General features: G+C 45.2%; 1 protein-coding gene across 3 annotated transcripts in view; it reads left to right on the top strand.

The window, feature by feature from the left end:
* Positions 1 to 2,027: 2,027 nt before the first annotated feature.
* Positions 2,028 to 24,499, top strand: part of si:ch211-214j8.12 (uncharacterized protein LOC100000539 homolog) — a 44,422-nt gene continuing 21,950 nt past the window's right edge. The window contains exons 1-2 of one of the 3 annotated variants that reach the window (XM_068028628.1): positions 2,028 to 2,169; positions 20,871 to 21,056. In XM_068028628.1, the coding sequence (XP_067884729.1) occupies positions 20,906 to 21,056 (151 nt within the window). In that variant the 5' untranslated portion in view covers positions 2,028 to 2,169; positions 20,871 to 20,905. Of the gene's footprint in view, positions 2,170 to 4,762; positions 4,841 to 20,870; positions 21,057 to 24,499 lie in introns of those variants that run through there. The other 2 variants (XM_068028629.1, XM_068028630.1) reach the window with 2 other exon arrangements.

Genomic DNA, 24,499 nt, shown 5'->3' on the forward strand with positions numbered 1-24,499 from the left:
TGACTGCTGTTAGTGACTGGGTGCTGTGCTGGGTGACAGACTGTTGTGAGTGACTGGGTGCTGTGCTGGGTGACTGGGTGCTGTGGTGGGTGACTGACTGCTGTTAGTGACTGGGCGCTGTGCTGGGTGACAGACTGTTGTGAGTGACTGGGTGCTGTGCTGGGTGACTGACTGCTGTTAGTGACTGAGTGCTGTGCTGGGTGACTGACTGCTGTTAGTGACTGGGTGCTGTGCTGGGTGACAGACTGTTGTGAGTGACTGGGTGCTGTGCTGGGTGACTGGGTGCTGTGGTGGGTGACTGACTGCTGTTAGTGACTGGGCGCTGTGCTGGGTGACAGACTGTTGTGAGTGACTGGGTGCTGTGCTGGGTGCTGTACTGGGTGACTGGGTACTGTACTGTGGGTGCTGTGCTGGGTGACTGACTGCTGTGAGTGACTGGGTGCTGTGCTGGGTGACTGGGTGCTGTGCTGGGTGACTGACTGCTGTGAGTGACTGGGTGCTGTGCTGGGTGACTGGGTGCTGTGCTGGGTGACTGACTGCTGTGAGTGACTGACTGCTGTGAGTGACTGGGTGCTGTGAGTGACTCGGTGCTGTGCTGGGTGACTGGGTGCTGTGCTGGGTGACTGGGTGCTGTGAGTGATTGGGTGCTGTGCTGGGTGACTGGGTGCTGTGCTGGGTGACTGACTGCTGTGAGTGACTGGGTGCTGTGCTGGGTGACTGGGTGCTGTGCTGGGTGACTGACTGCTGTGAGTGACTGGGTGCTGTGCTGGGTGACTGGGTGCTGTGCTGGGTGACTGACTGCTGTGAGTGACTGGGTGCTGTGCTGGGTGACTGGGTGCTGTGCTGGGTGACTGGGTGCTGTGCTGGGTGACTGGGTGCTGTGAGTGACTCGGTGCTGTGCTGGGTGACTGGGTGCTGTGAGTGACTGGGTGCTGTGCTGGGTGACTGGGTGAAGTGCTGGGTGACTGGGTGCTGTGCTGGGTGCTGTGCTGGGTGACTGGGTGCTGTGCTGGGTGACTGACTGCTGTGAGTGACTGGGTGCTGTGCTGGGTGACTGGGTGCTGTGCTGGGTGACTGGGTGCTGTGCTGGGTGACTGGGTGCTGTGCTGGGTGCTGTGCTGGGTGACTGGGTGCTGTGCCGGGTGACTGACTGCTGTGAGTGACTGGGTGCTGTGCTGGGTGACTGGGTGCTGTGCTGGGTGACTGACTGCTGTGAGTGACTGACTGCTGTGAGTGACTGGGTGCTGTGCCAGGTGACTGGGTGCTGTGAGTGACTGGGTGCTGTGCCGGGTGACTGGGTGCTGTGAGTGACTGGGTGCTGTGCCAGGTGACTGGGTGCTGTGAGTGACTGGGTGCTGTGCCGGGTGACTGGGTGCTGTGAGTGACTGGGTGCTGTGCTGGGTGACTGACTGCTGTGAGTGACTGGGTGCTGTGCTGGGTGACTGGGTGCTGTACTGTGGGTGCTGTGCCGGGTGACTGACTGCTGTGAGTGACTGGGTGCTGTGCTGGGTGACTGGGTGCTGTGCTGGGTGACTGACTGCTGTGAGTGACTGGGTGCTGTGCTGGGTGACTGGGTGCTGTGCTGGGTGACTGAGTGCTGTGAGTGACTGGGTGCTGTGCTGGGTGACTGGGTGCTGTACTGTGGGTGCTGTGCCGGGTGACTGACTGCTGTGAGTGACTGGGTGCTGTGCTGGGTGACTGACTGCTGTGAGTGACTGGGTGCTGTGAGTGACTGGGTGCTGTGCTGGGTGACTGGGTGCTGTGAGTGACTGGGTGCTGTGCTGGGTGACTGGGTGCTGTGAGTGACTGGGTGCTGTGCTGGGTGACTGGGTGCTGTGAGTGACTGGGTGCTGTGAGTGACTGGGTGCTGTGCTGGGTGACTGGGTGCTGTGCTGGGTGACTGGGTGCTGTGCTGTGGGTGCTGTGCCGGGTGACTGGGGGCCGGGAGCCAGGAGCCGCCTCCCCGCCGGGCGGAGTTCGCTTCTTCCGGGATTGGGGGGGGGGGGGGGGGGGGACACCGCGGGCCCGGGAGGAGCTGGAGCAGGAGCGGCGCCGCGGCCTCGAGTTGTCTGAGTTCCGGGAGAAGCATCCGAATCGGCGAGGAGACTGAGGCCGGCCGGAGAATACCGTAACCCGGGCGGGATTGAGAGCGGAATTTAGCAGCAGGAGGTGAGGGCGGGCGGGAGAGGAGAGGAGGGTGGTGGAGGGAGAGGAGAGGAGGGAGGAGGAGGAGTAGGAAGAGGGAGGTTCAATCCAGGCATTCAGAAGGGAATTACCTTGTTTTATGAAAAGGAAGAATGTGCAGGGTTACAGGGAGAAGGCAGGTGAATGGCACGGGGTGAATTGCTCATTCAGAGAGCTGGTGCAGACATGATGGGCCGAATGGCCTTTCTCTGCGCTGTGATTCTGTGATTATCCTCCATTATAAATTCACCTGTAGTGGGCCTACATTTATCTTTGCTAATCTTTTTCTTTTTTCATACCTTCTCGAAGCTTTTACAGTCTGTATTTATGTTTCCAACTAGTTTACTTTGATATTCTGTTTTCTCTTTATCGGTTCTGTTTTGGGACAAACTCAATCACCACACAAGGAGACTCGAGTACAGGTTCAATCGATTTATTCAGGCGAGCGCAGGGAGAGATACTACCTCGGATATTCCGAGTTAATACTCTAACTTTACATTCAGGCGCACAGACATAAATACTGGTCTTATCATACAATGTGTTCAACCAGGGAGGATTGATCATAAAACAATGGTGCTTATTATCTCTTTGTTTCGCATTACACCAACCTTTCACAGAAATAATGGCCTCGAGGTCTCGGCTCCAACCTTCGCTCCCTAATCCTGTCCTTTACCCTAGCAGCATGTTTGTTTGTTTTCTCAACCTGATCATTAAATTCTGCTGAGATGCTGTTCTAAAACTCGGCTTGTTTCTGCTTAACCCCTTCAGTCCCCCATATTGGCCCTTGGCCCAGCCCAAGACCTGAATAGTGATGTGTTCAATTCTCATTGCTCTCCGCCACTCTTTGATACTGGCCAGGTATCGCGCTGAGGGTTGCAAAGGCAATCGGCCACACCGTCTGTATGGGTCGACCCTGTAGTAAGGGCTCACAACCTACTTTCCTAATCCCCGAGTTCCCATGTTCCCATACTACTGACTTCTCCTCGTGTGTCCTGCTGACCCTGTGGACTAAGCACGTCAAATATACAACCATCACTACTTGGGCAATAACCAAGACGTGAGAGATGACCCTGAACCGGGGGGGTATCTGTATGTTCGAACCCCAATTCCACAGATGCTCCTACCATGTGGTATCATCGATCTGTTCGACCTCTTCTTCCAGTGCCTTCGTTTGTTGATGTAATGTGTAATACACCCTGCGTACCCCCTCATGGATGGCTGTGAGGTGTGTGGGTAATGGTGGGATAGAGTATGAGAACTGTCTCAATACTGTGTGAGGTTTTCTTTTATGCTCTCGGTGATCTGCAGGTTGACAGTTTCCCTTTTATATATTTCCACCAGCTCTACCTTGCCCACCCTCGCTGGTACCTGTGGGTGTAGACACACCGTGTGATTAGTTATCGGACAGGATCGGTTGTGTCCATACTGATATTCTGGTTGTGTTGTAGTCCGGCAGTGTCTCCCTTTTCCAACATGTGCCACATGGGTTGGTTCCATAACTGTCTGTATCGCTTCCATTGTACAATTGACTGCTGAAGTAAACCCACATTGGGCCTCCTCGCTCATATATATTGAATGTGGACACAGTACGGCTGAGACTCCTGTACTGCATCTATCTAAGGTAGTACCTGTCATTTTTCCCTCTAATTCTACAGCGTATGGCGGTATTCTATGATATCTTGTGTAATAATCTTTCCTATCCTGAGTGGCGTGAAACAGGGCTGTGTTCTCGCACCCACACTTTTTGGGATTTTCTTCTCTCTGCTGCTTTCACATGCGTTCAAGTTCTCTGAAGAAGGAATTTTCCTCCACACAAGATCAGGGGGCAGGTTGTTCAACCTTGCCCGTCTAAGAGCGAAGTCCAAAGTACGGAAAGTCCTCATCAGGGAACTCCTCTTTGCTGACGATGCTGTTTTAACATCTCACACTGAAGAGTGCCTGCAGAGTCTCATCGACAGGTTTGCGGCTGCCTGCAATGAATTTGGCCTAACCATCAGCCTCAAGAAAACGAACATCATGGGGCAGGACGTCAGAAATGCTCCATCCATCAATATTGGCGACCACGCTCAAGAGTTCACCTACCTAGGCTCAACTATCACTAGTAACCTGTCTCTAGATGCAGAAATCAACAAGCGCATGGGAAAGGCTTCCACTGCTATGTCCAGACAAGCCAAGAGAGTGCGGGAAAATGGCGCACTGACACGGAACACAAAAGTCCGAGTGTATCAGGCCTGTGTCCTCAGTACCTTGCTCTATGGCAGCGAGGCCTGGACAACGTATGTCAGCCAAGAGCGACGTCTCAATTCATTCCATCTTCGCTGCCTCCGGAGAATACTTGGCATCAGGTGGCAGGACCGTATCTCCAACACAGAAGTCCTCGAGGCAGCCAACATCCCCAGCTTATACACACTACTGAGTCAGCGGCGCTTGAGATGGCTTGGCCATGTGAGCCGCATGGAAGATGGCAGGATCCCCAAAGACACATTGTACAGCGAGCTCGTCACTGGTATCAGACCCACCGGCCGTCCATGTCTCCGCTTTAAAGACGTCTGCAAACGCGACATGAAGTCCTGTGACATTGATCACAAGTCGTGGGAGTCAGTTGCCAGCGATCGCCAGAACTGGCGGGCAGCCATAAAGGCGGGGCTAAAGTGTGGTGAGTCGAAGAGACTTAGTAGTTGGCAGGAAAAAAGACAGAGGCGCAAGGGGAGAGCCAACTGTGTAACAGCCCCGGCAAACAAATTTCTCTGCAGCACCTGTGGAAGAGCCTGTCACTCTAGAATTGGCCTTTATAGCCACTCCAGGCGCTGCTTCACAAACCGCTGACCACTTCCAGGCGCTTAACCATTGTCTCTCGAGATAAGGAGGCCAAGAAGAAATCTTCCCTTATTACCCCAATGTTCTCTACTTCGTATAGAGTTTTACTGTGTATTGATTCTGGTATAACCGGGATTGCCAAGACCACACCTATCACAAGGCTGTTTTTGACAATACATTTCTCCTCAGTTTTATATACATGTGTTAAACCAGTCAGGTTCAGGTTCAGGTGACAGGACAAATTAGATAAATGGGCGCTTGATATCCACAGGAAAACTTCACCCTCGTGGAGCTGTCTCAAGCTCTCCCGAGTCTGCTCAAACATCCAAGATCCATAAGGGCTGCAGACATCGTTCCTAACCGCATGCTCTGAGATATTACGCCCCTCACCAATTAATTCGTTAATGATCCATGTGTGACTCTCAAGTACTGCAACCAAATCCTGAAGTGTCCGTGTCAGGGTTTGACCCACACTGAGCTGTCCACTCTGGATCTTTTTTTCCTGTCTGAGGATTACTTTAAGTTGGGTGCTTAGCATCCAGACCTTTTGGTCCATTGCAGCCAAATCAATAGCATTTACAACTGAAGTTCCCGTGTTAAATAACGTGGCAGCATCATTCAATTGGCTACGTTTCCGTTGGTACCTCCCCTGAGTGGGGAGTGCACCCCTTGGTTGCTCCCCAGCATTGAACCAAGATGCCTGTGTTATTACTTGTTTTACTGACGCTCCATGCAATGTTCAGCTTTCCACCGGACACCATGAGGTAATTTAATGTCAGAAATGTTTAGGACAGTGGGTACCAGCTCATTGGTGTACATTATCATACAAAGTCTTACTAGTTTTACTAATTTTTGTTAACACTAGCCCATTCTGTGGTGCAGAGTTTAGTGTTGGGCAAGGGGGAGGGAGCAGTGCGTTAATTATGTCCTTGGGTTCGGTGTTCTGTTGGTTGATCCCTATGGTGTTGAGGTCTGTTGAGCTGTTATGGTATGATCCAGTTGTTGCTTGGTGGGTTGAGCCTTCACCGATTCCCAGTCCCAGGAGTAGCAGTATTGTGAATAACATTCTGTAAGATATAATGAGCCTTCCAGTTGTAATTGCTCAGCCACGATTAAATTCTCCAAAACAAAATCAGTTAGTTACATGTTTCAGCTGTTTCTAATGTTTCCAGTGTCCCTTCCCTCTGATGTCCGCACAGGTATCACTGGTCATTATTACCTCCTAGGGTCCTATCCACCTTGGCACAAATCCCAGTTTCTCATGCACTACTTTTACTCTTACTTGTCTCCCACAACAGGCACCTTTGCCTGTTTATGTTTCTTGTCCGTTTCTATATAACCTCCTGCCTCAGCTCATGCAGTTGTTTGCACAGCTCCTTTACGAATCCTTTAACCCTTTCTCTCGCGGGTCCTACTTCCTCGCTACCTGCTACGACATACCTTGACAGTCTCATCACCCTTACTGTCATTAGTTCAGTTGCACTTCATGTAACAAACCACATCTGCACACTCACGCCGGTATCACAACATCATGCCACACATTCTCAACTGTCAGACGATCTTATCAAAAGATCAAAATGTCGGGGAGAGCTGGTGGCGTCTGTCTGAGATGTTTCAGTTACCTCCCCCCCGCAGGGTCCTGATGTCTCGGGTCATGGCCAAACTTTCAAACGTAGCCTTCTTTAAAAACTGAAAGGCAAGGATACAAATATCTCCAAGAGAAACTATCAAAGTACCAGCCTCATCTACACTTTCCTCACTTTCACTGGAAAGTTCTAGGCTTCTTGGAAATTCTACACTATATTCATTTAATGGTTTGAATTCTGATTAGCTCCTGCATCAGTCAGATCTGATTGCCCATTTCCATTAATTATAATTCTATTTCATTCATGAGCCCTGGAGAAACTGTACAGTCATAATTCTTTAAAACAGAAATCAAACATTCCCATTTGATTCCAGGAATTACCATATTTTGTTTGTGCTTGGGATCAGGGCTGTTCATTTTTCTGTCGATTCACACCCTCTGTGTACTAACACTTTGTCTTTCAGCACACCATTAACATACCGTTTGCTTTTGCTCCATGTCATTCTGGTCAGTTATTCTCTGTGACCTTGTCCGATCAACACTTCTTTTGTTATCTCTAGCCCCACCCCCAGTTTACTTGCTTAAAACCTATTACAATCTAAGGCAAAGTTACTTAACATTCTTAAAACAAAAAGTTTAACACACCTGCTTCTTATACAAACTTTAAATATTCCAATCTTTCCCACATCTCCTTTGTTTGTCCTTCTCTCCCTTAAAGCAATATCCAATTCCTGACATTTACGACTTACAAACAATCAATAAGACATGTTCTAAAGTTAAGCTGCAAAAAACAAGAACAGATTTTAAACTTTGGTCCAATTCAAGCAGTGTTTTAAACTTCAAATTGGATTTCTGCAGAAATCCTCAGACCTTCAAGGCTGAAGCATATCTTTTTAAAAAAATTTTTTAAAATTTAGAGATACAGCACTGAAACAGGCCCTTCGGCCCACCAAGTCTGTGCCGACCATCAACCACCCATTTATACTAACCCTACAGTAATCCCATATTCCCTATCACCTCCCTACACTAGGGGCAATTTACAACAGCCAATTTACCTATCACCTGCAAGTCTTTGGATGTGAGAGGAAACCGGAGCACCCGGCGAAAACCCACACAGACACAGAGAGAACTTGCAAACTCCGCACAGGCAGTACCCAGAATCGAACCCGGGTCCCTGGAGCTGTGAGGCCGCGGTGCTAACCACTGCACCACTGTGCCACCCAATTTTCTCTTAGAAAATTGTTCATTGCTTTTTCACAGTTGCAAAACCAACCTTTAAAATAAAAATAAAACTTTAACTTAAAGTATAATTCCATTTTATATCCCATTCCTGGGTGCACAATCTTAAATTGAAATTCACACTCAACAATTCATTTTCACACTTATTCAATTCCAAACTTTGAAAATTGATTCCTGTAATGGGTTACGAATTCAAAGTACCAAAATCTGTGTTAAATTCCCTGTCCTGATTGAAATAAACACACACTAGGTTCAACTAGTTTGCACCCAAAACATGACTCAAGGTTCCCACAAAAATATACATGAAAAGTAACAGACTTATGCTTTCAGCATTAAAGCCAGGCAACAAAGAGTTAACAGCTCAGCTCCACAGTACACATTCATGCAGGCTTGAACAAAGACACAATAACTTGCTTTTATGCACTTGAAATTTCACTAAAAACATAGTCTGTTTATGTTGCTCTGCCATGCGGGCCGCAGTCCGAAAACATTTCATTACTCAACTTCTTATCTGACTATCAATAAATGACTGAAGACACTAGATACTGTAAAGGTGATGGACCCTGACAACATTCCGGCAATAGCACTGAAGACCTGTGCTCCAGAACTTGCCGGGCCCCGCGCCAAGCTGTTCCAGTACAGCTACGCACTGGCATCTACCCAGCAATGTGGAAAATTGCCCATGTATGTCCTGTCCAACCCTGCCAATTATCATCCCATCAGTCTACTCTCGATTAGCAGTAAAGTAATAGAAGGTGTCGTCGACAGTGCTATCAAGCAGCACTTGCTTAGCAATAACCTGCTTGCTGACGCTCAGTTTGGGTTCTGCCAGGGACACTCAGCTCCTGACCTCATTACAGCCTTGGTTCAAAAATGGACAAAAGAGCTGAACTCAAGAGGTGAGGTGAGAGTGACTGCCCTTGACATCAAGGCAGCATTTGACCGAGTATGGCACCAAGGAGCCCCAGCAAAACTGGAGTCAGTGGGAATTGGGGAAAACTCTCTGCTGGTTGGAGTTGTACCTAACGCAAAGGAAGATGGTTGTGGTTGTTGGAGGCCAATCATCTCAGCTCCAGGACATCACTGCAGGAGTTCATCAGGGTAGTGTCCTAGGCCCAACCATCTTCAGCTGCTTCATCAACGACCTTCCTTCAGTCATAAGGTCAGAAGTGGGGACGTTTGCGATGACTGCACAATGTTCAGCACCATTCACAATTCCTCAGATACTGAAGCAGTCCATGTAGAAATGCAGCATGACCTGGACAATATCCAGGCTTGGGCTGATAAGTGGCAAATAACATTCGCGCCACGCAAGTGCCAGGCAATGACCATCTCTAACAAGAGAGAATCTAACTATCTCCCCATGACATTCAATGGCATTACGATTGCGGAATCCCCCACTATCAATATCCTGGGGGTTATCATTAACCAGAAACTGAACTGGAGTAGCCATATAAACACCGTGGCTACAGGAGCAGGTCAGAGGCTAGGAATCCTGCGGCGAGTAGCACACCTCCTGACACCCCAATACCTGTCCACAAGGCACAAGTCATGAGTGTGATGGAATACTCTCCACTTGCCTGGATGGGTGCAGCTCCAACAACACTTAAGTTCGACCACCATCCAGGGCAAAGCAGCCCGCTTGATTGACACCCCATTCACAAACATTCACTCCCTTCACCACTGACGCACAGTGGCAGCAGTGTGTACCATCTACAAGATGCTTTGCAGCAATGCACCAAGGCTCCTTAGAGAGCACCTTCCAAATCCGCGACCTCTACCAACTAGAGGGATAAGGGCAGCAGATGCATGGTAATACCACCACCTGCAAGTTCCCCTCCAAGCTACACACCATCCTGACTTGGAACTATATCGCCGTTCCTTCACTGTCGCTTGGTCAAAATCCTGGAACTCCCTTCCGTCAGCACTATTGGTGTACCTACCCTGCATGGACTGGACTGCAGCGGTTCAAGAAGGCAGCTCACCACCACCTTCTCGAGGGGAATTAGGGATGGGCAATGAAGGCTGGCCTAGCCAGTGACGCCCAAATCCCAGGAATGAATAAAAAAAATCTATTTCCACTTGATGGGGATTCTAGGACTAGGGGGCATAGTTGAAAAATTAGAGCCCAACTTTTCGGGAGTGAAGTTAGGAAACCCTTCTTACAGGCAAAGGGTGTTAAGGGTTTGGAACACTCTTCTACAAACGATATTTGATCAATTGTTAATTTTAAATCTGGGATTGATGATTTCTGTGAACAACAGCAGTAGAGGGATATAGGGCAAAGGCGGGTATATGGAGTTAGGTCGCCAGTCAGCCATGATCTCATCGAATAGCGGAACAAACTTGAGGGGCTAAATGGCCTCCTGTTTCCTCTGTTCCTTGTTGCAGGCTGAAATTTAAACCTAACTGTGTACACTGCAAAGTTCTTTTGTGAAAGTGTGCTTTTTATCTGTTGTTTATTTTTGATCCTTTATCATGTTGCACATTGGCCAAAAGGATAAATGAGACTTAGACCAACGTATTGCTAAGTGTATGTTGTAAGCTTCTAGCACTCTTGCTTCGTTACCATGATTCTTATACATGATTCCTGTAGGGAGTATTGTTTTATTGCTTACTAAAAGTATAATTCAGTTTTTGCGAGTGGAAGCCTGTGACCAGTGGTGTACCGCAGGGATCGGGTGCTGGGACCCTTGCTGTTTGTGTTGTACATTCATGATTTAGACGTGAATAATTGAGGTATGATCAGTAAGTTCGCAGATGACATGGAAATTGGTGTCGTAAATAGTGAGGAGGAAAGCCTTAGATTACAGGACGATATAGATGGGCTGGTAAGATGGGTGGAGCAGTGGCAAATGGAATTTAATCCTGAGAAGCGTGAGATGAGGCATTTTGGGAGGACTAACAAGGCAAGGGAATATACAATGGATGGTAGGACCCTAGGAAGTACAAAGGGTCAGAGGGACCTTGGTGTACTTGTCCATAGATCACTGAAGGCAGCAGTACAGGCAGATAAGGTTGTTGGGAAGGCATATGGGATACTTGCCTTTATTAACCAAGTCATAGAATATAAGAGCAGATAGGTTATGATGGAGCTGTATAAAACACTAGTTAGGCCACAACTGGAGTACTGTGTACAGTTCTGGTCACCACACTATAGGAAGGATGTGATTGCACTGGAGAGGGTTCAGAGGAGGTTCACCAGGATGTTGCCTGGCCTGGAGCATTTCAGCTATGAAGAGAGACTGAAAAAGCTAGGGTTGTTTTCCTTAGAGCAGAGAAGGCTGAGGGGAGATGTGATTGAGGTATACAAAATTATGAGGGGCATTGATAGGTTAGATAGGAAGAAACTTTTTCTCTTAGCGGAGGGATCAATAACCAGGGGGCATAGATTTAAGGTAAGGGGCAGGAGGTTTAGAGGGGATTTGAGGAAAAATCTTTTCACCCAGAGGGTGATTGGAACCTGGAACACACTGCCTGAAGTGGTGGTAAAGGCAGGAACCCTCACAACATTTAAGAAGTATTTAGATGAGCACTTGAAATGCCATAGCATACAAGGCTATGGGCCAAGTGCTGGAAAATGGGATTAGAATAGTTAGGTGCTTGATGGCCTGCCCAGACACGATGGGCCGAAGGGCCTGTTTCTGTGCTGTATAACTCTATGACTCTGAGTACTGTTTTAACCACATTTTGCTAGCTTCCGAACTTCACTCAGTGCGGTCCCCTATTCCCCCTATAACTCTCCCAACCAGCGTGGCTTCACGTTTGTATACCTTACAGTAAGTGGTTCTGACCTCTGCACGGCTTCGGACTTACTGTCCCGCCAGCACGGATCTGCCTCCTTACCCGCGCGCCTGCTGTCCTGAATAAATATATATCACGACAAGCAGGGGCCCTAATATCGACCCCTGGGGACCCCCACTATGTACCTTCCTCCAGTCCAATGAGCAACCGTCCACAACTACTCTCTATTTCCTGTCGCTCAGGAATCCATGTTGCTTCTGTCCCATTTATTCCATGGGCTCTAACTTTGTTAACAAGCCTGTTATGTGGCACTTTATTAAACGCCTTTTGGAAGACCATGTACACCACATCAACCACATTACCCTCATCAACCCTCTGTTACCTCATCAAAAAATTCAAGCAAGTTAGTTGAACACGATTTGCCCTTAACAAATCTGTGCTGGCTTTCCTTAATTAATGCACATTTGTCCAAATGATAATTTTATCCCGAACTAGCAATCATTTCTAAAAGCTTTCCCACTACTGAAGTTAAACTGACAGGCCTGTAGTTACTGGACTTGATCTTGTTAAAGAGAACAAGGATGTAACATTTGCAATTCTCCAGTCCTCTGGAACCATCCCTGTATCTTAGGAGGTTTTGCAAATTATGGCCAATGCTTCTGCAATTTCCACCCTTACTTCCATCAGTATCCGTGGATGCATCTCACTTGGTCCTGTGACAGCAACTTTAAGTACAGCCAGCCTTTCTAATAACGCCTCTTTATTAATTCTTAACCCATCCAGTGTCTTAACTACCTCCTCCTTCACCATGACTTGGACAGCATCTTCCTCTATGGTAAAGACAGATGCAAAGTACTCATTTAGTACCTCAACCGTGTCCCCTGACTCCATTAGTAAATCCTCTTTTAGGTCCCGAATCGGCCCCACTCCACCTTTAACCACCCTTCTGCTATTTCTTCTTTTGCCAATAGAAACAATTTCTCCCTATCTACTCTGTTCAGATCCCATATGATTTTTAACACTTGTATTAAATCTTCTCCTTGGAAAAGAGAAGGTGAAGAGAACAGCCCCAACTTCACTGATTCATCCTCGTAGCAGAATTTCTTCATCCCTGGAACCATTCTCGTGAATCTTTACTGCACTCACTCCAATGTCTTCAAATCTTTCCAAAAGTGTGGTGCCCAGAACTGGACACAGTACTCCAGTTGAGGCCGAACTAGTGTTTTATAAAGGTAGGTGGTGGCGTAGTGGTATTGTCACTGGACTAGTAACCCAGAGACCCAGGATATTGCTCTGGGGACATGGGTTCAAATCCCACCACAGCAGAAGGTGGAATTTGAATTTAATTAATAAATCTGGAATTAAAAAGCTAGTCTAATGATGGCCATGAAACCATTGTCAATTGTTGTAAAAACCCATCTGGTTCACTAATGTCCTTTAGGGGAAGGAACTCTGCTGTCCTTACCTGGTCTGGCCTACATGTGACTCCAGACCCACAGCAATGTGGTTAACTCTTACATGCCATCTGAAATGGCCTAGCAAGCCAATCAGTTAGGGCAATTAGGGATGGGCAATAAATGCTGGCCTGGCCAGCGACGCCCACATCCCACGAATGAATAAAAAAAACCCTTGCTTTTTTACACAATGCCTTTTTTAAATAATGCGGATCCTGATCCAGAGAGTCGGGAGTGTTGGAGAGATGCTTTATTCTGGGGACAAATAGTGTATCTGACTGTTTCGGTTAGTGGGAAAATTTAAATATATGTTGTGACCTATGGAGAGTGGGACTGAAATAACAATGCACTTCTCCTGCCTCGGTCGTAACAATGTCAATTTGGTTTCTTTGAAAATTATCTCACTGGCCTTTCTATGGCCAATTCACCATCTTGTAACAGGACTGTACCGACCCCCAGGTCACTCGCATCAATTGCTATCTTGAAGGGCTTAGTGAAATTTGGAGCAGCCAACACTGGTTCATTTGTCAAAATGGCTTTCAACCTCTCATAAGCTGCTTGGCCCTCCCCTGACCATACTACCTTGGTTTTTTTTTTGTAGCAAATCTGTTAGTGGAGCAGCTATAGTACTGAAATTTGGTGCAGAATTTCTGTAGAACTACACATCCCCCAAAATCTCATGATATCTCGCTTAGTCTTACGGGTAGGGAACTCCACCAATGCTTGTACTTTCGCGGTTCTTGGCAACACTTGTCTTTGCCCTACTATATGCCCGAGGTAGGTCACTCTCGCTTTTGTGAACTCACTTTTGACCAGGTTTATTACTAAATCAGCTGATTGTAATTTTTTTAAACAGAACTTCTAGTTGTTTCAAGTAGTCCTTCCAAATGTAATTGTTTAGCAGTACATCATCAAGGTAAACTACACAGTTAGGAACACTGGCTACCACTTGATTCATTAGTCTCTGAAAGGTTGCTGGGGCATTTTTTTTAGCCCGAATGGCATCACTCAGCATTGGAAAAGACCGCCTGATATGATAAAGGTCTATATTTCTTTAGCTTGGGCTGTTAAACGAACTTGCCAGTATCTCTTTAACAAATCTATTTTCGTAAGAAAAATGGCACTGCCCTCTCTGTCAATACAGCCTTGCAAATGAGGAATTGCCTTTGTTACTGTATTAACCTTTCTGCAGTCTGTGGAAAGTGTAGTTGAACCGTCAGGTTTAGGCACTAATACTATTGCTGAACTCCGGCTGCTTTGACTGGGTTCAATGAGCTGGTTTTCCAACATGTATTGGATTTCTGCTATTACTTGGACCTATTTCTCTGGACTTAAGTGATAAGGATGTCGTTTATAGGAACGGATTCCCCTACATCCACATCATGTGTGGCTGAGGTTGTACATCCTGGCTTATCCTTACAAACTCCTTTAAATGCTATGAGTAGCCTTGTTAGGTTTTCTCGTTCTGCATCTAAATATGAAAGCGTAGTGTCCAATCTCCCTAACAATTCAGTATTAGCTAACCAGATAGTAGGAGGTTCAATTTGAGAATTGTCTAGGCCTCCTTCTGTCTCATCCTCACTATCTCTTTCATTCTTCACTGTCCCTACTACCTGACATATCTGTGCTTGCTTATCCTCCTCCCGGCAATGATATTGTTTCAATATATTGATATGACACAGTCGACTCATTTTCTGGCGATCTGGGGTGTCAATCAAATAATTTACTTTACCAATTCTGTTGATCACTTTGAGGACCACTGAACTGTGCTTTCAACGGTTCACCCTGTAAAGGTAATAATACTAACACTTCATCCCCTGGTTGAAATTCTTGGGTCTTAGCATGCTTGTCTGCTCTGCCCATTTCTCCATGGTTGTTTGGGAAGCTTTCAAGTCACTTTGCAAGCTCTCGTGAGCCGTTCCCGGAACACAGATGTATAATCTAGTATAGAAGATTCATCCCTCTGTTCTAAAAACCTTTCTTTAATTAGTTTTAGAGGACCTCTTATCTCATGTCTGTAAACTAATTCAAAAGGACTAAACCCTTTAGACTCATTAGGTGAATCCCAAGTGGCAAACAAAAGAAATTCTCGCTCTTTATCATAGTCATGAGGATATTCATGACAATATGCCCGGATCATCGTTTTGAGGGTCTGATGGTACCTTTCTAAAGCTCCCTGTGTCTGTGGGTGGTATGCTGAAAACTATAACTGTGTTAGAGTCATAGAAAGATACAGCACCAAAACAGGCCCAACGAGTCCGTGCCGACCATCAACCACCCGTTTATACCAATCCTACATGAATCCCATTTTTCCCTCTCACATTCCCACCTTCCCTCAATTCTCCTACCACCTACCTACACTAGGGGCAATTTTTTACAATGGCCAATTTACCTATCAACCCGCAAGTCTTTGGCATGTGGGAGGAAACCCACGCAGTCACAGGGAGAACTTGCAAACTCCGCACAGGCAGTACCCAGAATTGAACCCGGGTCGCTGGAGCTGTGAGGCTGGCCACTGTGCCGCCCCTAGTGTTACACCCAAATTACCCATAACTTCCTGAAAATTGTTTTTTATTCGTTTGTTGAATGTGGGTGTCACTGGCTAGGCCAGCATTTTTTGCCCTTGAACTGAGTGGCTTGCTAAGCCCTTGCAAAGGGCATTTTGTGAGTTAACCACATTGCTGTGGGTCTGGAGTCACATGTAGGCCAGACCAGGTAAGGTTGGCAGATTTTCTTCCCTAAAGGACATTAGTGACCCAGTTGAGTTTTTACAACAATCGACAATGGTTTCATGGTCATCAGTAGACTAGCTTTTTAATTCCTGTTTTATTAATTGAATTCAAATTTCGCCATCTGCTGTGGTGGGATTTGAACTCATGTCCCCAGAGCATTGCCCTGGGCTTTGGATTACTAATCCAGTGACATTACCGCTACGCCACCGCCTCTCCTAAGACCTAAAATTGGAGCCTTGACCCACCTGAATCTCAATCGGTAATCCATATCTAGTGAAGAACTGGGTTAACTTCTCTAGTCATACCTTAGCAGAAGTTGTTCTCAAGGGAATGGCCTCTAGGAACCGAGTAGCCATATCCATGATAGTGAGTATATATTGGTGTCCTGCTTTTGTTCCGGTAAAGGTCCTACACAGTCTACCAACAGCCTACTAAATTGTTCTCCACTAACTGGTATGGGAATTAGAGGTGCCAGGTTTATGGCAGATTGCAGTTTTTCCACAATCTGGCACGTATGGCATGTTTTACAAAACGGCACCACATCCTTGGAAAGACCTGGCCAGTAAAAATGTTGACTAATACGTGATCAGGTCTTCCGGCTTCCCACATGTTCCACTATAGGAATTACATGCGTTAACCTTAATAGTTCCCGATGATACTTTGGCGGTATCACTGCCTGATAATCAACTGTCCATTCTTTGTCTGCAGGTCTGGGAGGAGGTCTCCACTTCCCCATCAGAACCCCCATCTTTAATATAATAGCCTTCTGGAACTCCTTTTGCCTCAGTTTCTGTTAGAGCTGATTGTGCCACTTTATTTAAGTCTGGATTGGCTTGCTGAGCCGTGATCAGAGACGACTTATTAAACATTTCTTTTGGATTATTCAAATTCTCAAAGGAAGTTTCAGATATTCGGCTATCTGTCTGTGGTGCCAATTTTACCTCCGACAATGGAACTTGTTTAGCTATTGCTCGGGTTACTGCACATGTAGGAAAAATTCCTGGAACCTTTTCCTATAACTATTCTATCTCTTTAACTTCACTTAGCTTCTCCGGTAGTCATGGAAAAACTATTAGTTTTACTCCATGCCAAATCATTTTCCAGGAGTAGGTCAATTCCGTCTACTGGTAAACTATGGACAACTCCTACAGCTACTGTTCCAGACATTGGGTCTGTTCCGACTGACCGCTTCAGTCAAAGCCCCCAATCAAAATACACAATTTTGATTGTAGTGGGAAAAACGCACTGTTAATTCAATCCCGTCCCTCCACAGATCATCGAACATATCATTTTAAACTTTCCAAATTAAAGAAAGACCCAGCCAAATTGTACCATCTATTAACTCCCGAATGAGGCTAACCAAACCGGGTGTCTTTAGATCAACAAATTAACTGTTTAATTAAAGAAACTAAATTCTTAAACACTATGAAGATATAAACAACATTTAAAATAGAAAAAATTAGTGTCCTTGCAGATTTACATTCCTGCCGAATGTGGAACCGTCCAAGGTTGCTTGAAGTCCTCACAACCGTCTGATGGGGAGAAAAAAATGTTCTTCAACAGTAGAACAGTCCGGTCTAATTCAGTGGTTGAAGGGATGCTTTCCTTCTCCAGCGATGAATTCAACAATTACAGTTCAGTAGTTAAAGGAATTTGATTATTTGTTTTTAAAGAAATTAATCTGGCTTGACATCAGAATTCTGAGAGTATAATAAATAGGGTTTAAATGAACCGAGAGAGATCTCATTTCCTTCAGTATATGCTGGTCCAGCTGTCTGTCTGTGTCTCTGAATTAGAACAGTCTGTTTCCACTATAAGCCAGTTCAAAATTAACAATCCAATTGACAAGAATTCCCTATAACTTTCATGTATCTTTATTTTCAACCCCTGCACTCACATTGGTTTTTGTATTTAGTCTTCCAGCTGCATTCAGAGCTACAGCCTGGTCTGCTCTACTCTCGATCAGGGTCCCTTTCTCTTCATTGGCTCTGTGTACCCCAATAAGCCCCATGGGTTTACCTCGCAACTTGCAGCATTCTGCAATTCTGCACAAAGAAGTCCCACCTTGTGAAAGTGATAACACTTAGGCTTGTGGATCTCACTTCCATCCTCAGCATCTTCCTTTCTGCCTTGAGGAGGAGATCCTGGGGCATTCCCAGCTGTCCCTTCTTGTCCCCGGCTACTTGCCTCGCTTTCACTCTCCAACCTTCTATCCATCTCAGGTTTGTGGGGGTGACAGACAAAGGGTTTGGGCTTCTACACAAGCTCATAATCATCAGCAATTTCCATTGCCATTCTGGCTGTTTTAAACCTTCTGGTTCTCTACATGTGTTTTTACTAATGGAGGGACTGAATTTTTAAATTCTTCCAAGAGAATTAGTTCCCTAAGATTCTCATATGTGGTTTTCATCTTTAGTGCCCGTATCGAACGATCAAAATTAATTTGCTTTACCGTCTCAAATTCTATACAAGCCTGCCCAGACAGTCTCCAGAGGTTCCAAAACTTCTGTCGCTAAGTTGCAGGGACTAACTCATGTGCAGCGGGAATAGCCTTTTTTGCCATCTCATAATCTGCAGAAGCCTGCTCAGAAAGTATGGCATAAACTTCATGAGCTCTGTCCATTAACCTGCTTTGCATAAGCAGTGTCCAGCTTTCCTTTGGCCATTTCATTTGGCTATCTTTTCAAAAGAAATGAAAAATGTTTCTACGTCCCTTTCCTCAAACTTAGGGAGAGCCTGTATAAATTTAAACAGCTTTCCCTAGGTCCTGGGCTGGAGTCAGATCCTTCCTCACCAGAATCTTCACTGGGACTCTTTTGTCTTAGTTCCATCTTTTTTAAATTTGAATTCCTTTTATTCTCTTTCTCTTTCCCTTTCTCATTCCTCAAGTTCAAGGTCTTTCATTGTCAATTCTTTTTAAAACTCAAGTTTTTTTTTTCAAATCTTTTTCCTGTTGTAGCTTAAGTTTTTCCATTTCTTTTTCTTTTTCCTTGTCAAGTTCAATCTGCCTCATCTGTAACCGAATCTTAGCTAATTCAACTGCATTATAGGTGGCGCAGTGGTTAGCACCGCAGCCTCACAGCTCCAGCGACCCGGGTTCGGTTCTGGGTACTGCCTGTGCGGAGTTTGCAAGTTCTCCCTGTGTCTACGTGGGTTTCCTCCGGGTGCTCCGGTTTCCTCCCACAGCTAAAGATTTGCAGGTTGATAGGTAAACTGACCTTTGTAAATTGCCCCATGTATAGGTAGGTGGTGAGGGAAGATGGGGATGTGGTAGGGAATATGGGATTAATGTAGGATTAGTATAAATGGATGGTTGATGGTCGGCACAGACTCGGTGGGCCGAAGGGCCTGTTTCAGCGCTGTATCACTCTATGACTCTGGTTTGCTTTCTTCTTCTTCCAATTCCAAATGTTTTGCTATTACTTCAATTATGTCGGCTTTCTTAGCTCCTGGTTTTAACTGTAACCCCAATTTTGCTGCCGATGCCAAAAAAGTCGCAGCAACTGTTAAAGATAACTGTTAAAGGTGGTGTAGAATTAACTCTATTACAAAAGAAACCTGGTTCTTTGATTTTCCTTTTTCAATTATTATTACCCCACTTACAATCATCAGGTTTATCTCGACAAGAGCGCCCAATTATACGTTGCGACCGAGGTGGGAGGAGTGCACCGTTTATTCTAGTCCCACTTCTCCACAGGTCACAACATAGATTTAAATGTTCCCACTTACCGATACAGCCAATCATAGACTCTATTTTTCCCCAGAATAAGACACACAAACCAGGTTTCTTTAATAAATATCAAAATTATCAGTTTATTATAAACCAAGTCTTAACAAATAATTAAATAAAACATGCACACACAATTGAAATATTAAAACTCCTTATTTATCCTTGCCCCTCACACACACACATGCACAACCGGTTAACCAGGGAAATAAAAAAAAAGGGATTTTTGTTTACAGTTGTTAAAAAGAAAACCGGAGGAATAAAAAAAACCACTTAGGCTGAAAAGAAGGTATGGAAGGTTTTCAAGAAGGAGTTAGATATAGCTCTTGTGTTTAAAGAGATCATAGGGTATGGGGCAAAAGCAAGAACAGGTTACTGAGTTGGATGATCAGCCATGATCATAATGAATGGCGGAGCAGGCTCGAAGGGCCGAATGGCCTACACCTGCTCCTATTTTCTATGAAAGATGTGTTGGTAGGCGTCCCAAATGCAAATAGGCAGCTATCACTAGGATCTTCCCAGAACAGTTCTTTCCAGGCAATATTGAAGATCAGTTTGGGTAGGCTTTCCAAGAGATGCAATTGCAGAGGCTCCAGATAGGTCTTACACAGGAATGTAGCAACAAGGTTTTGGTTCCCACACATTCGATATGCAAGGTTCCTTTAAACATGCAGAATTTCTTCAAATACAGGAGGAGTTAGGAAACTGCCACACTGTATTGAGGGTTTGTTTTCAAGAGACAGAGAACTGAGCAGTTCTTCTTCTGGCAGGGAAAAATCAACTGACTGTTGCAACAGCTAAAACTGAAACTAAAACCTTCCAGAAGTCAAATCTCCTGACATCTATAAATCTTGGCTTGTCACTTCTTTTTAAACACCTCCCCAAGTCAAAAACAACTCCTGCTTTGTGATTATCCACAGACAGGTGCCTTCCAGTAAGACTTTTTTTACTTGCCAAATCTTGGAACCTGCTGGTCACTACTTTTAAACAAAAACCACAAAGTTCAGCCATCCCTTCAAGATTCCAGATGAATCAGTGTCCATAATTCAAATATAAATACTTTACAAAAGAAATGGAAGCAGTCTCGTAACAGCAAGAAGCTAATTGTACAACCGCACAGTTTAACAGGGGGATTTCTGTTTCTAAGGAACTTAATCATGGTCATTACGAGGTTGTGAACAATCTGACGGAAGATTATCAATGTGAAATCTTAGCTCTGTTTCTCTCGCCGCAGATGCTATCTGACCTGCTGAGTATTTCCAGCCTTTTCTGTTTTTTATTTCAGGTTTGCAGCATCTCTGTAGTATTATGTGTTATGTGTTTCTTTATTTTTTTCATGTTCCTTGCCCCTGTATGTACCCCATCCCTCCCACACAATCCTTGTCCAGCCCAGCATATTCAGAACTGCTGTGATCACCTGAGAATGCCAAGGAGGCAGAGAGTGCGGACACTGAAGCAGTTATGCCTGAGTAATGTGGCAGCTAACATGAAGGAAGTGTGGGCCAAGGATTATATAGACAACTACCTGACCGACTACAATTTCCTGTACATTATGGGGCCATTCAATGACCTTGGTAAGAATGAGCATTAATAGCACAATATTCGTCTTCCTACTGACTGCGCTATCTATTCCACCAATCCCCTGTCTCTAAGCCTTTCACAATCTAGGATCCACCCTCTATTAAACTTAAACTTCCAGCAGAAATACACATTGATCAGGATCACCAAGGCTCCTTTGACAGCACCTTCCAATCCCGCGACCTCTACCAACTAGAAGGACAAGGGCAGCAAATGCAAGGGAACACCACCACCTGCAAGTTCCCCTCCAAGTCACACACCATCCTGAGTTGGAACTATATTGCCGTTCCTTCACTGTCGCTGGGTCAAAATCCTGGAACTCCCTTCCTAACAGCACTGTGGGTCTACCTACCCCACATGGACTGCAGCGGTTCAAGAAGGCAGCTCACCACCACCTTCTCAAGGGCAATTAGGGATGGGCAATAAATGGTGGCCTGGCCAGCAAGGCCCACATCCCATGAATGAATACAAAAAAAAATTGCGGTACAGGCTGGACTCTAATCCAGGGGTCCGGGGGGATGGGGGTTTATATATAGATTAACAGATACCCAGGAATGAGTTTCAGGTTGGAATCTAGCCAAGGGGTTTGGGTGGTTTATATATAGAATAACAGATACCCGGGATAGTCGTTTAGTCGTACAGAACTTGAGTATTGCTGAAAATAGAGACATGTTGTCGAAGCTTTTCGTCTTGCACTCATCAGGACAATCCGCAAGAATAACCAATGTAAGGGGAAACAACAACTTATACTGCATGAGAAGAGAGTGCTGATCTGTTGGCAAGTGAACTCTGACCTCATAAATAGGGCTCGAGCCATTTGCTCACCATGCAATCTTGATGCTGAAATAGGGCGAATCAAAGACATCCTGCATGACAATGGCTACCTTGATCAGATCATTTCTCACTGTATATCGCACAAACTTATGAATGGGCCTAAAGCTATCTTTCTCGGCCCTGAAAAGTGCCCACTCCACCTCAAATTATCCTGGAAGGGTAATGTATCCCAAAAATTTGAGCAACAGGTAAAACTAGCTGTTTCACACTGCTACTATGCAGAAGCAACACATGTGATGTTCGTCACTAACAGGATGCTGCCGTCAAGTCAAAAAGACATCCTGCCTATCACACAAATAATGTGTAATATCACAAATAATGTGATATAAGAATTTCAATGCCAGTGATGCTAGGTATATAGGCCGTACGTCCCAAAGACTGGCAGATCATATCAAACAACGTGCTGTTCGCAATGGGCAAGGTACAGGCCGTACCCAACCAGCCTGTGCTTGCAAAACTCAAAATAGTGTCCAACGTTAGATGTGATTCCGCGATTGGACAACATTTGCTAAATAATCCTCAGTGTGCTAAGAATTACGCTGACAACCAATTTAGGATTGTCAGTAGGGCTCACAGTGTGGTGCATTTGAGCGTACTGGAAGCTACATTTATTAATACACAGGGCCTTGTTCTTTACAGACAAAAAGAACATTTACAACATGGCGCTTGTTTCAGCTGAACAAAACAAGTGACAGCCATTCGCTGTTCATTCCTCAGGGCAATGCCTTGAGCAATCAGAGTCAAGCTGCCTGGTTTAAATTTTAAACAAAGTTGGGCAGTTAACTGTCAGTCACTGTAAACTGGTGCATTCTCCATGGCAACGCCTCTACCAATCAGAGTTCACTTGCCAATCAATCAGCACTCTCTTCTCATGCAATATAAGTTGTTATTTTCTCATACATTGGTTATTCTTGCGGATTGTCCTGATGAGTGCAAGACGAAAAGCTTTGACAACATGTCTCTATTTTCAGCAATAATCAAGATACCTGGGAGTGAGTTGCAGGCTGGAATCTAATCAAGGGGTTCAGGGTGTTTTTTTATAGAATAACAGATACCAAGGAGTGAGTTACAGACAGGAATCTGGGATTCAGGGAGGATTTATGTATAGAATATCAGATATCCAGGAGTGAGTTACAGGCTGGAATCGAATCCATTTATTCAGCTGGTTTGTATATAGAATAAGAGATACCCAGGAGTGAGTTACAGGCTGAAATCTAATTGAGGGGTTCGGGGAGGATTTATATATAAAATAGCAAATATCCAGGAGTGAGTTACAGGATGGAATCTAATCAAATGGTTCGGGGATTTATATATTGAATAATAGAGACCTGGGAATGAGTGACAAGCTGGAATCAAATCGAAGGGGTCGGTGGATTTATATATAGAATAATAGATACCCAGGTGTGAGTTACAGGCTGGAATCTAATCGAAGGGTTCGGGGGATTTATATATAGAATATTAGATACCGGGTGTGAGTTACAGGCTGGAATCTAATCGAAGGGTTCGGGGGATTTATATATAGAATATTAGATACCGGGTGTGAGTTACAGGCTGGAATCTAATCGAAGGGGTCGGTGGATTTATATATAGAATAATAGATACCGGGTGTGAGTTACAGGCTGGAATCTAATCGAAGGGTTCGGGGGATTTATATATAGAATATTAGATACCCGGGTGTGAGTTACAGGCTGGAATCTAATCGAAGGGTTCGGGGGATTTATATATAGAATATTAGATACCGGGTGTGAGTTACAGGCTGGAATCAAATCGAAGGGTTCGGGGGATTTATATATAGAATATTAGATACCGGGTGTGAGTTACAGGCTGGAATCTAATCGAAGGGGTCGGTGGATTTATATATAGAATAATAGATACCGGGTGTGAGTTACAGGCTGGAATCTAATCGAAGGGTTCGGGGGATTTATATATAGAATATTAGATACCGGGTGTGAGTTACAGGCTGGAATCTAATCGAAGGGGTCGGTGGATTTATATATAGAATATTAGATACTGGGTGTGAGTTACAGGCTGGAATCTAATCGAAGGGGTCGGTGGATTTATATATAGAATAATAGATACCGGGTGTGAGTTACAGGCTGGAATCTAATCGAAGGGGTCGGTGGATTTATATATAGAATAATAGATACCGGGTGTGAGTTACAGGCTGGAATCTAATCGAGGGATTCGGTGGATTTATATATAGAATAATAGATACCGGGTGTGAGTTACAGGCTGGAATCTAATCGAGGGATTCGGTGGATTTATATATAGAATAATAGATACCCGGGTGTGAGTTACAGGCTGGAATCTAATCAAGGGATTTGGTGGATTTATATATAGAATATTAGTTACCGGGTGTGAGTTACAGGCTGGAATCTAATCGAGGGGTTCGGTGGATTTATATATAGAATAATAGATACCCGGGTGTGAGTTACAGGCTGGAATCTAATCAAGGGATTTGGTGGATTTATATATAGAATAATAGATACCCGGGTGTGAGTTACAGGCTGGAATCTAATCAAGGGATTTGGTGGATTTATATATAGAATAATAGATACCCGGGTGTGAGTTACAGGCTGGAATCTAATCAAGGGATTTGGTGGAT

The sequence above is a fragment of the Heterodontus francisci genome, chromosome 1, assembly GCF_036365525.1.
Source record: "Heterodontus francisci isolate sHetFra1 chromosome 1, sHetFra1.hap1, whole genome shotgun sequence".
Taxonomy (NCBI): Eukaryota; Metazoa; Chordata; class Chondrichthyes; order Heterodontiformes; family Heterodontidae; genus Heterodontus; species Heterodontus francisci.